At 30.8% G+C, this 12,710-nt stretch overlaps 4 protein-coding genes across 4 annotated transcripts; all 4 read right to left on the bottom strand.

The window, feature by feature from the left end:
- Window positions 1-86: 86 nt before the first annotated feature.
- On the bottom strand, window positions 87-5,762 carry cubi_02214 (Gdb1p glycogen debranching enzyme; the record flags this gene model as incomplete). Its single annotated transcript, XM_029019226.1, has 1 exon — window positions 87-5,762. One exon carries the CDS (start codon window positions 5,760-5,762, stop codon window positions 87-89), a length of 5,676 nt encoding a protein of 1,891 aa, XP_028874347.1.
- A 2,620-nt stretch (window positions 5,763-8,382) lies between these two features.
- Window positions 8,383-9,279, bottom strand: cubi_02213 (uncharacterized protein; the record flags this gene model as incomplete). The annotated part of the gene is made up of 1 exon (XM_029019225.1): window positions 8,383-9,279. The coding sequence occupies one exon, from the start codon at window positions 9,277-9,279 to the stop codon at window positions 8,383-8,385; it is 897 nt and encodes a 298-aa protein (XP_028874346.1).
- Window positions 9,280-9,917: 638 nt separating this feature from the next.
- cubi_02212 (uncharacterized protein) lies at window positions 9,918-10,694 on the bottom strand (the record flags this gene model as incomplete). Its single annotated transcript, XM_029019224.1, has 1 exon — window positions 9,918-10,694. The coding sequence occupies one exon, from the start codon at window positions 10,692-10,694 to the stop codon at window positions 9,918-9,920; it is 777 nt and encodes a 258-aa protein (XP_028874345.1).
- Window positions 10,695-10,875: 181 nt separating this feature from the next.
- Window positions 10,876-12,432, bottom strand: cubi_02211 (thioredoxin protein disulfide isomerase; the record flags this gene model as incomplete). Its single annotated transcript, XM_029019223.1, has 1 exon — window positions 10,876-12,432. One exon carries the CDS (start codon window positions 12,430-12,432, stop codon window positions 10,876-10,878), a length of 1,557 nt encoding a protein of 518 aa, XP_028874344.1.
- Window positions 12,433-12,710: the final 278 nt, after the last annotated feature.

Raw genomic sequence — 12,710 nt, 5'->3', positions numbered from 1 at the left:
AAAAAAGATTGAGATTTGAACTGTATTGGTCTTACTTTAAATCTGCCATTTTTTTAGCTTAATAAAGCTTTAAAAATTGATTTAATCTACTTTTTGTTTATTATAGATGTGAGGAAATACAAAATAGTTCCAACTGACCAGGCTTGAGCAAAACAACTATCCTTGCAGAATGATCCGTTATCATTAGTAAGCTCTGGCAAAGAGCCCCAATTGTCAGAAATCAGGTAGTTTCTGTGATTAATAAGATGTTTCATAGTTTCAGAAATAGCTAATTTGGTGGCTTTTTCAGCACCGATAGTCTTTTCATTTTTTTCCTTTAAAAGTTGGAACTTAGCAATCAAAAAATATCCCATAGGCCAAACCCATTCAGGTCCTTGATGATAATTGAATCCATGAGCTACACTATAATCTTCAGAATCATTAGAATTATCGTAGTTTGGTCTGTAGTTATAGTCTGAGGGATCCAAGGTTTTAATTCCAAGCATATTTGGAGAAAATAAGTATTTTTCAACGGCTTGAATACTTTTTAAAGCAAATTGAGGATCAAATAGATCTTTTGACACCCCAATTGCTACAGCAAGGTTGCATCTTAGCTGATAATCTGTCCACCCATGGGTGGATTTAAAAGTATCTTTATAGATTTCTCTCCTATTCACAATTTTATAATCAACCAAATATTCATTATTATCACTAGAGGGGATATAGAAGCAGCGTTCAAAGTTTGTTTTTATAAGTTTTGACCAATCTGAATAAGAGATGAATCCATGAATTGGGTGAGTAACACCTTTATGAGGGAATTTATTAGAGATTTGCAAATTTATTATATGGTTAATACACGAATATAAAAGAGCAATAATCTCAATGTCTGCTCCATCCCTTGGTGATGATGGAATCCCTTTATTTTTGGCTTTCAAAGAAGATCCCATCTTATCCATCCAAGTTCCACAGTTATGGATATTTCCACCAAAAATTAATCCATTAGAAGGGTCCCAATTTATTTCAATATTGAATCCCAAGTCAGTCATTTGTTCATCTAACTGAATTCCAGCATTTTCTTCTCTAAAACTGATTCCAATTACATGTTTAGCCATGATATATTGTATAACCTCTGAAAGTTTTAGTATTCTAATGCTTGTAAGATCTCTATTTTGGCTTTGGCTGTAATCAAACCTAAGTTTAAGCCACTCAAACGCTTCTTTGCATCTTGATAAGTCCTGTTCTAGATTTATTGGGAATCTAAGCTCAATATCTTCATCCAGAATTTGAAATCCATTTGGAACATTAACACAATACTCAAGAGCAGCATTCAAAAAGAACCATGTAGCATCTCTTGCATTATATCTTGGCCTGTTTCCTGAATCTATCAAATTTGGAATCAAACCATGTCTCATTAACCTTGCAACTCCGAGGATCTCTTCTTTTCCTTCTAGGTACCTTTTAGAGGAAATCAAAATTCCATTGAATGCAATAAAAGTGTCTCTTCCCCAACTTCTCATAAATCCTGTTGAGAAGTGAGGAAGACCTGCAGAAAGAGATGGGATCTTGGAATTCCAAACTAATGGAGATGATGGTACATACGAATATACCTGATAAGTCGCTAGTTGAAGATGGATATATAGAGGATCTAATTTTATTAGAAATTCTGAAATATCTTTTGAACTTGTCTCAAGTAAAACTTTGCTTTTCTCAACGTTCAGAATATAATATAAGATGTTTCTGTATATGGAGGAAAACATTATATCTATGTAGGATATAATATACTCTATTGGAATATTAGCTACTTTGTTAATCAAAGAGTACTGTGTCTCAACCCATTTAGCTAGTTCTGATAATGGACGGATATCTTCAGAATTTGACTGTTCCAAATAATTTGGATAAGATTTTTTATGACCATTAAATCCGGTACCTTTATATTCCTTTAATCTTTGAATTGTATAATCAATATACCAAGGTCCTTGTTTCAGATGTAAGACAAAAGGATGACTTATACCATTGTCATCCATTTTTCTTGCACTGTCCAAAGCATGAATACAGCTGTAAATCCCAGAATAGGTAAAATCTCCAAGATTTGGAACATTATACACTCCTCTACTTCCACAACTTCTATCAAGTTCTTCATTGTTACAACTAAATAAGATGTAATTTATTGCATCAGATGGATGACAATTATCGGATTCGAAACAATTGTTTAGAACTTTAGGTAGGCTCTGTTGTGTATTTCTATAGAACTCTAGTAAGGCATTCTGAGTAACACTGAATCCTTTATGCCTAATTGTATGAAGGATAACTAGAGATCCTGGAGGAAATCTATTAAAGTTTAAAATGGTAATATTCTTTACAGGGTCATAAGAGTAGCTCGAGATCTCTTCAAGTTTTTTGTATTTGTGAAGCTCTGAATCTAATCCATGTATTCTATTTGTATCATTTTTGTATACTGAAGTGTAGTTTGGAACAAACAAGGAGCCAGCAAAGACAGTGTCTTTGATACAACCATCCAAAACAATGGTTTCTGGTAGCTGGTCAATCTTGTTTTGTGTAAAAGAAGAATGGGTAATAAAATATATGTTTTCTTGGATTTTTGGATTATACCTCTGAACCATTAATATGTCTTGAGTAAGATAGTAAACATGGGATTCATTGAAACCAAACAAAGCCATCTGTTGATGTAGCTTATTTAGGATTTTTCTGGCACTCATAATTCCGGGAAGTTGATCACCATGTTTCCATTTGGATACCATAGCAATCGATCTTTGTCTTTTGAGAAGTGTAATGATGTTGTTGGTATTCCCTTTGTTGTCAGAAGTGTATGGAAGGTTTGGGTCATGCATCCAATTCCCATCTACAATGTATTTGTATTCATACTGAAGACGGTGGCTAATTGGATAAATGATTTTGTTAGAATTTTGGCTTTTTATTTCCTGTTCTTGTATATTAGCTTGTTCTGGTTTCATTCCAAATCTGATAAAAAGTTTTGTAATAAAATTTCCATTTGGATGTTTTTCAAGTTGAATACCTTCTTTCCAGTCATCCCAGTCTCCACGTATTTCAACAGTATTAGCAGGATGTCTCCATTCAACAGTAATTTCTGTGGAGATATTTGAATTATTATTTTTAATTTCCCCAAGATTCCAATTTATAGTGGAAAGTTCTGCCAAATAGTTACTACTTAGTTTCTGAAATGGACCAAAACTATTAGATCTGGATTTTAAGCTTAAATCTACAGAGTCTTCAGGCTTAAGACAGGTATTTCCATCCCCATAGACATTGATAATATAGTTCTGATAGAGTCTTCTTTCTGAGACTACACTAATGTTATGAGGTACAATCTCATCAAAACCTCTTGTAGATCCAAGAGCACAGTTAGTTGATGCGACTAAAGCTGCTGTTGGTAAAGTATCAATTGGAGTTCGGATCTCACAAGGAGTTTCATTGTCATGAGTACAATCAAAGAAGATCGCTGGACATGGGAATCTTTTGAGAGGTTTAGCTCCTTGTAGAATAGGTAATGAGATAAGGACTTCTTGGTTCTCTTTATCAAGATTTTCAGAATTAACTGTTTGGAACATACTTGGAACTGTGGAAAGACCTCCTATAGGAGCTGTACTGTAATTACTTACGTAGTTACCTAAAGAACCAGGTGTTTCAGCTCTCATAGCCTCTCTGATTAGAGCATTGAGTCCAAGAGTTCTCTCAAACTCGAGATCTACTTGGTAATCTCCTGTAAAAAGTTCAGCATATACCCATATATTGGGTCTAGTCTTCCTACATACTCTTAACATATGTTTTGCAACATGTAAAGGAGTGGAGTGACAATTATCAAGTCTGATTGCATGGAATATGTTTGCAACACTCCTACAATAGTCAGACATCCAGTTCCAGAGAAATGGACAATCAGACTCACACTTTCCATACTTGAGCTTTACACAGTCGGACCAGACAATTAAATCTCTTTTAAGATAAACAAAGGATCCAGGAGCAGCAAAATCCTCTTTAGCATTCCACCCCATTACCCAACCATTATTTGCAAGGTAGTGGGTATTACCTGAGTGGTCTTCAATTGGAGTAAAGTATCTTGGAGTCAGGGATTCCCAGTGATTCAATCCTATTGGTCCTTTACTACATTCAAGCCTTTCCCAGATTACCAGACCTCTAACTGAGTTACATATATTGTTTGATATTTGCTCAGTAAACTCGAAGAGTCTGATCTGGACCTTCTCTAATACTTGTTCATGTATATTTAAAAGCCCCATCTTTTTGAGGATATAAGATGGAATTGAGATTCTTTTGGATCTACTAGAGCATGAAAAGCAGAGAGAGAGGTTGTAGAGCTTATTTTCAAAAGTGTCGTTTGCATTAATTTTCTCAATAATATCATCATAGTCTCTCTGTTGTTTTGAATCTAATCCAAATTGAGAGGATTCCTCAATTTTTGAATTTTGGATGATTTCGTGGATATTTAAAGTAAAGAACTCTTTGATATTAAAAGGAATAATCACCTCAGCCTTAAGAGCAGAAATAATCAAATCAACATGTTGAATACTAGTAATGTTTCTGTCAATACCATAGGAATTTGCATACTTTCCATGATAAATGTTTTTTGAGAACTCTTGCAACTTCTGATCAAGTTCAACAGCTGCTGTTAAATGAGGAGAGTTGTCCAAATTATAACCGGATTCTGGGTGCTCTCTCAACCAAGGCGAGTTATCTGCTGTATGATTTAACACTATGTCACAGGCAGACAAGATTCCATAATCAGTCTCTAGTTCACCAATCACTTGTTTAAGGATATTATACTTTTCTTCAGGTGTATAAGCCTTAGAAGCTTCGGAATTGGTCTCAACATCACCAAAATTGACCTCTTTTTCACTCAAATTTTGTTTTTGGTCTTGATGGCCTTGATCAAACTTATTATTAAAGAACAAAGACGATATTTCATTCTGATTAGCTAGGGAATAACAGGATCCAGATTGACCGAAAATTTGTAGAGGAGTAAAATGCACCATGTTGTAGTTAAGTTTTGAAGTAATTTCAAGACGTCTCTTCCAATTCTGAATATTACCCAAACACTGACTAAGAATAGTCTGCATGCAAATACCTGAGCTTGGGATAAAGCTCTTGTTAATATACAGTTTTGGCTCCACAATAATAATGTTACTCACTAATTCGTCGTTAAGCTGGTTAATTTCCTCCCTTGATTTTTGAAAACAAGTTGTAATAGAAATAGAAATTTGAATAGAACCAGGCTCAGTCATCTCTAAGTCCCAGTAAAAATTCCCAAGAGAATCGGTATTTTTCGGAGGAACAACTTTTCTGTCACCAAAAAAATCCTCTAGAGTAACTACAAAATTTTCTCCTTGAATAATACCATTATATAATCTTAACGTCAAGGTATCCCCAGCTAAAACCCTTATATTTCCGTGACTTCCTATACAAGAGATCTTTCCTTTTTTGTCAAATTCTCCGTGCCATTTTGAATTGAGAGGGTCTACAGCTTCCAGATTCTGTTTCTGGTACTCACATAAAGTATCAGACTGGAAAAGTACACACTCCTTTTTAGGTTCCTTTACTTGTGTTGAAATATCTGGTTTAGAAACATTTACCTGATCATTCTGAATCACTAATTTAATGTTTTCTGGGTTATTGTGAAAATCTGATTCCATTATTTCCATCCTTTCCATTTTTGTTTCCTTGGTAAAATTCTCATCTTTTTCCTGCTTTGATTTGTTTTGGTTTCTGAAATTTAACGAGAATAAAGCTGGCATTTTTTTAATATATTATTCAAATATATCTCAATTCTAGCATGGAAATATATACTATTTTAATACTGATTTTGACTTTAATGAGTTGTCCAGATATTTTTTTTTTAACCCTTTAATCTTTAAAATTGCCTATATGGTAATTACTATTATAGTGGTAGTAATTGTGGTGATGATGATGACGATGATATTGGAGTGAAATTAACTTGCGATTAAAAGTCCGAGAAAATTTGCTTTTGTGCACTTTTCTCGTAATTTTATATATTTTCAAGGTATTACTTTCATCCAAATGATTTAACTTTCTCTTTATATATTTTCGAGTCTTAAAGTATTATCTAAGAAAAATAATATATGTGTAAGTATATTGTAATTTAGATTCGATTATGATATATAAATATATATATTATATTATTATATTCACTCTTCCAGGGGGGAAATTATGAGGGGAAGGTCAATAATCTTTTTTTTTTTTTAAATTTATACTGCAAATATGCAGTCCTGCATGTATGCACATTTTGGCGCCAAACACATTAATTAATTTTTGAATAAAATGGGGGGATAGGGAAAGGGGATAAGGAGATAAGAAAAGGGAAAGGGAAGGAAAGAGAAAAGTCAGGAATTAAAAATTTACGTAATGAATATACTTTTTAGAGACCAAATTTGAAAGTTAGTAACCATAGTGCTTATAATCATTTTGTATACTTGACACCATAGTGGAAAATGTAGGTATATGCAAACTAAGTAGCTTATGATTAAGAATCTATTGAATACAGAGACAATTTTTGATAATATTAGGCCTTGTTAAGTGTATAATTGATGCATTATTTCAAGATTTCACATTAAAAGGAGTTTTTGTGGTAGTTTTTTTGTAATCATTTTTACGACCTGTTTCCCGGTTTTTCTTTATAAAAAAAAAAATTACTTCGGGTTCTACATTTAATTGATTTATAGCTTTCCACCTTCATAATTCTTAATAAAATTACTTCAAGAAATAAATGAGCTAATTATCTAATTTTGTAACCAATATATATTGCTAATTATAAGTACTTTACTACTCTTTTGAAATAATATAACTATGATATTTGGTCATCCTAAACGTAGCGGGTTTGGTCTAGTGGCTATGACGCTCGCCTAACACGCGAGAGATCACGAGTTCGATCCTCGTAACCCGTATAAGAAAACACAGGTCCGGATTGGGCGGTCCTTTTTTGGCTGCATATTTTTGGGGTACACTGCCTTATATTTGTCTTTTTTTTGGGCGGTATATCTTCCAATTTTTTAAACAGGTGTATATTTACACATGTGGTTTGTCTTTGACATTAAATTATATTTTGTTTAAATTGCGTTTTAATTTTTGTTTTTTAAAATATAATATATGGTTACATTACTAATGGTATTAAAGCATTGAGAGTTTTTTTTTAAGGGAATATGGATAAGAGAAGAAATGCAAATTTAGGAAGAGTAGATATATATTGATATGGCTAAAAGAGGCTAAATAAAGAAATGGGAAATACAGTTTAAAAAAGAATTTGAACATTTTTTTAAAAAATAATTATATGCGTATTTAAAGTGTTTAGTTTCCAATTTTAGAATTTAATGAAGCTGAATTACTGATATTTTTTTTTTCACAAGTAATAATTTGAGACAAATTGTTATTTAAAATGATTTGTAATAAATTATGAATCAAATGGATAATTTAGGATAAGTTATTTATAAGAAAATGATATGAGAAGAGAATCTAAGAAAAAAGGAAAGTAATAGGGTGATTGGATTCGGAAAGATTTGAGAAAAGATTATTTGTAATGATGTTGCTTGAATTTCAAGCATTGGGCTCTTATCTATAAGATGATGAAATCTATTTATTACTGAACAACAATCTTTTTATTTTCCGTTCCTTAATACTTATTACCTTCTTTTAATCAAACAAAATTTTTTGTAATGATTTATAGTTCTTAATGCTAAATGGTAATTATATTTATACTACGAAAAATGATTATTCAATTTATTTCACCAAGATAGCTTTTTTTTTTTTGAAGTTTGAGCTATCACATATTTTTAGTAATAATATATGGTATTTTAGTAATTCTATTTTATCTGACCTTAATTTAAAAGGGTAAGATATTTTGGAAGATAATTATTGTACTAATCTATTGAATTAAAGATTTATTATGATGAAAACAAGACCTAATAAGCCAGTTCTGCTTATGATACCCTTTTCCTTGGTTGTGATTAGAAATGGTCTTTTTTTTCTGAATATGTCTTTTGATTTAATAGAATGTATTTAGGCATTTGTATAACTAAAAATTTTAAGGTAGATTGAAGAATTAATTTTTTTTTTTTTAAAAACAATTATGAATCTTTTTTATAACTCTCTATTTGTTCATTTATTTCCTACCTTCTCATTCTAATAGAAGGTGAGAAACACAAGTATTTGTAGTTATTTTAAATCATGAGTTGAAAAAATAAATAAATTCGGAAACGTAACAAAAAACGATTAATAACAAAAACTTATAGTAGTAATGAATAACATTGTAAAAACTTGGTTTGAGATATTTAAAAGATGAGAATGTAAAGAAGAATGTAAAGAAATTACTTGAAAATTAAGAAATATAACATAAGTATTTATTTACTGTTCATCAGTGCTGAACATAGAAAGAAGGTTAGATAACATATTAAATGATGCATTTTTTTGCCTATTAAAGTATATCTGGTCAATTTTATCAATAATTCGAGTAAAGCTGGGATCCCGCCTAATTAATAAGGCATATTTATTTTTTATAATGTCAAAAAAGTGCATGGCGGTTTTTTTGTCTGTAAGTTCACAGGCTGAGATTACAAAGAATGCCATTTGTATTGGAGCAGATGGGATATTTGAATCAGGAGTTGAGTTAGAAGAGTACGGGGAGGAGAAAGAAGAATCATTGTTTTCATTCAAAAGTTGGCAGTATCTATCAAGAAGGTCATGCGCAAATTGGGTTTTTTTTAAGGAAAGTAATATAAGAACAGCTCTAAGGAGAAATATATCTTTTTCAGATTGATAACCTTTCTTGCTCCACTCAATAAGAATATTGGCAAATAATTCAGGGTTTTCAGTTAAAATAACATAAAGCTGAGCCTTGGAGAAATTTTTGTGTACAAAATAATAATTTGAGGCCCAAACATGTAATTTGTAAATATAATCAATATTATCATTTTCGTGATCTTTGCACCACAAAAGTGTATCATTAAGTAATTTCCCCTTCTCATTGCAGAAACTACCTGAACTTAAAATGTACATAATGGAGTTAAATTGACTATTTGTAATCTTTAACTTTTCTTCTCTAGCTTTTTTTATCATACTGGTACAAACATGGCAAGCTATTTCATTGAACCCATATTCATCAAAATACTTTGCTTTTTCCAACCCAAATTCCACAGAATCACTTGGATTAAATCGGGATAGTCTGCTAATAAGTAGCTGGTAAGCATCATATGAATCTCCTTTTTCTAGACGCGACTTTACCACATTCCAAATTCGATCCATTTTTTAAAAATTATTCCAATTCTTTCTAGTATTAATTCTAGATTTGTATTAACTTCACCTCGGAAACAGTTGGAAACACTTACAGATAACCCCAATAACTTCAATCCCAATTTCTTTTTCTAGTTTATTTATAAGCTACTATTTTTATTTTACTAGAGTATTTTTTTGGAAATTAATTTCTATAATAGAATATGTGGCGCCAAATGTCTGTATATAATAAAAAAATATAAAATAAATGTAAATATATATTAATTTGTAAGTAAAAAAAAATCGAGTTCGTTATTCTGGGAAATTTTGCTTTTAATGATGTGTTTTTAAGGTGTTTCCGGATTCTGTTTTTCTATTAGTTTAAAAATTACACTACTCGAAGCTAAATAACTTATTTATGGTGAATTAACATTAAATTATGTAGTTAAAATAGATAAGTAAAATGGAAGTGTGATTATAGTATTAAATACTAGAAATATTTACTTAATACACACTATAGGTGATATTTAATATTTCAGACTTGTTCAAATGAATTAAGCTAAATTCCAACATTCTCTTTCTATAATCATATATTATTAATTTCAATTCCACTCTGTGTAGTAAAAAATCAAAAGATAAGAAAAAAAGTTAATTAGTATTTACTCTAGTTACTAAAATTGATTATAAACGTATTTAATAATAATAATAATGGTTTCAATACGAAAGTAGTCGTCTTTAGTTAAATGTGAGAAATCATTAGATTCCAAGAATCTTTTGATTCTTTGCATGCAATGTGATACATGGGGATTATATGAGTCAATTACATGCAGAGAAATAAGGGCAAGAGTGACCCATTGAATGATATTAGTATCCAATATGAAGGAATCTGAGGTGTTTTTTTCAAATTGGTCAGCAAAATATTCAAGTAAGCTGGACCAATTGTAAGAATTCCATTTACCTAAAGTAATACACGGATTTTGTGCTAAATTAATGATTTCTTCCCAGTTAGAAGCAGAAATAGTCTCTTCAGTTTGTAGAACTTCCGTTAGATTTGAAACCTTTTCTTTTTGTGAAAGTATATAATCAATTATTTTGGATTTACATTCTTCATAAGCCGGGTCTTTCCTAATTATTGATAAGTTCTCAGAAACACTGTAGTTGATTAAACAATCAAACTCATTGTAATGACAAGAATTCTCAGATCCATTGTTTTCTATATTACTTTTGTTATCATAAATATCTATAGTCTTTATATCCTCTTTTTCAGTCTCTGTTTCATTTTTATGAATTATACATGATGTTATTAACTTTGATTCTTCTCTTACACTTCTTAAGTAATTCATAGCTTCTTGGAATTCTGGGTCCTCAGTAACTTCATCCACTGGCAAAGTAGGTTTTTGTGTTATTTCTGAATCATTGAAAGACTGTTTCTGTCTTCCTTTACCCATTTTGAATTACCTATTGTAATAGGTAGTCAATTAAGCTTATAGATACACTTGATTTTTGTTAGATTATCCCTAAGTTGAATAAATTAATATTTAAATCTACTTATTAGAAAATATTGTGTATCCTTTAGCCATATATGAGTATATATTTTATTATTAAAGAAACTTGGAAAAAAGTGGTTTTTTACCTTTCCTTTTTGGATTCCACCAATTCAGGTTCTTCGTCAGAAAAACGAACTGTATCACTCAAAGAGCTGTTGTCCAGTTCATTCTCTGATTTTTCGTCTTTGTTTTTATGAATTTTGTTTTCCGCCTTTGGCGCCATTTTTTGCATTTCAGTTACAACCATGTCATCATGCAATAAATAAGAATCTGCGAGGTCTCCGAAGAAAATAAGACAACAGAATACTGTAAGCCCAGCAACTATAAGGAATGCAGTAATAGTGACAAGAACTGCATGAACCCATGATTTATAGAAGATATCACTGATGATTACATTAAGATCATAAAAAAACCTCCTGATTGTATTTGGGTTAAAAAAAGAGTATGCTTTAAGCCTGGGGACTTTTGGATTTTGATTAGAGATTAGTTCAATGGTTTCAAATAAAACAGGAATTTTCATCATATCTTGACGGTTATAATAGTATTTAAGACCGTCAGCAACCACAATTTCGTATCCTTGTATAAAGTTAAATTCAGTAATACCAAATTCTCTAAAAAGTGATGAATAAGATACAAAATCAACAATAGCAAAAAGAATTCCTCTTGGAATTTCAGATGTTGAAAATTTTATAGGCAAAAAAAGCTCTCTTCTAACTTTCTCTGCAATTAGACCAAAATCAGTAATAAAATCACCACTAATTTCGTTATTTACCTCAACATTTTTCTGAATTCCCATAATAACTACCAGATTCCCGCTATTAAGATACTCAATAAATTCCATTCTAGATGGAGCACTTAAGAATGGGAACCTGTATTGTTGCATAAAGCGGAAAACAAATTCAGCTTCTTTAACTAATAATATAGTAGGCGAAAAGTTATCTTTTCCAATTATAGTAATACACGGAGATGTTGAACATAAGTCAGTGGTACTAAATTTATGATCTTTAGTACTTTCTAAAACATTGCTTTTAACACTTTGATTATATGTTACTGCAATAGTTAATTCGAAATCATTTCTCTTGATAATTTCTTCAAAAAATTCCAAATTTTGCTCAATTTCGATTTCCGAATTGAACATCATCAATAGAATTGGGTATTCTGATAAGTCGTGACTAATTTGATTAATTTGGTCAGGTGAATTAATTTTGACTATATCAGGCTGAATTCCTCTTTCAATGAATTGAATAATATCCATATGGGTTCTTCTTGCACGTTTATATTGCTTTATGAATTTTCCTCTTGAAAAAATTCTCATTGTTGGGTAACCATTCACATTTTGTTCTTTGCAAATTTTTTTCTCAACACTACAATCAACTTTAGCTATTTTTATCTTATCATTATCTTTATAGTGTTCAGAAACTTTCAATATTTCCGGATACAAATGTCTGCAATGTCCACACCAAGGGGCATAAAACTTCACAAACCATATTTGATCTGTCAAATTGTCCAGCACTTTTTCTTTGAATTCATGGTCCTTCAAATTGATGAGATTTTCACTTTTTGGATAGTCCTGGTTTTCAGCATAAACTTTAAGAATTAACGAGAATAAAAATAATAAAAAGATTGAGTAAAGCTCCATTTTTTTTTTCCTCAAGATTTTATTATTAATTTGAAAAATGAGTTTTTGTTGACTAAAATGTTTCAGAATAATCTTTCTTGCAAGATAAATTTTATTTAATTATTTTTTGGAACTTAACTCTAAAAAAAATATTTGGACCTATTTTTTATTCCAGAATAGTTTGTTTCTCATTTGTAATTTTTTTTCTACTCTATTTTTTCCCCCTTGCAAATTAAAATTCCCTATACCGGTATTACACGTAATTTATATTAATAAAGAAATGCATCCACATGCAAAAA

The sequence above is a fragment of the Cryptosporidium ubiquitum genome, assembly GCF_001865345.1.
Source record: "Cryptosporidium ubiquitum isolate 39726 chromosome Unknown contig_4, whole genome shotgun sequence".
Classification (NCBI taxonomy): domain Eukaryota; phylum Apicomplexa; class Conoidasida; order Eucoccidiorida; family Cryptosporidiidae; genus Cryptosporidium; species Cryptosporidium ubiquitum.
This window is presented reverse-complemented; position numbering and strand designations above follow the sequence as displayed.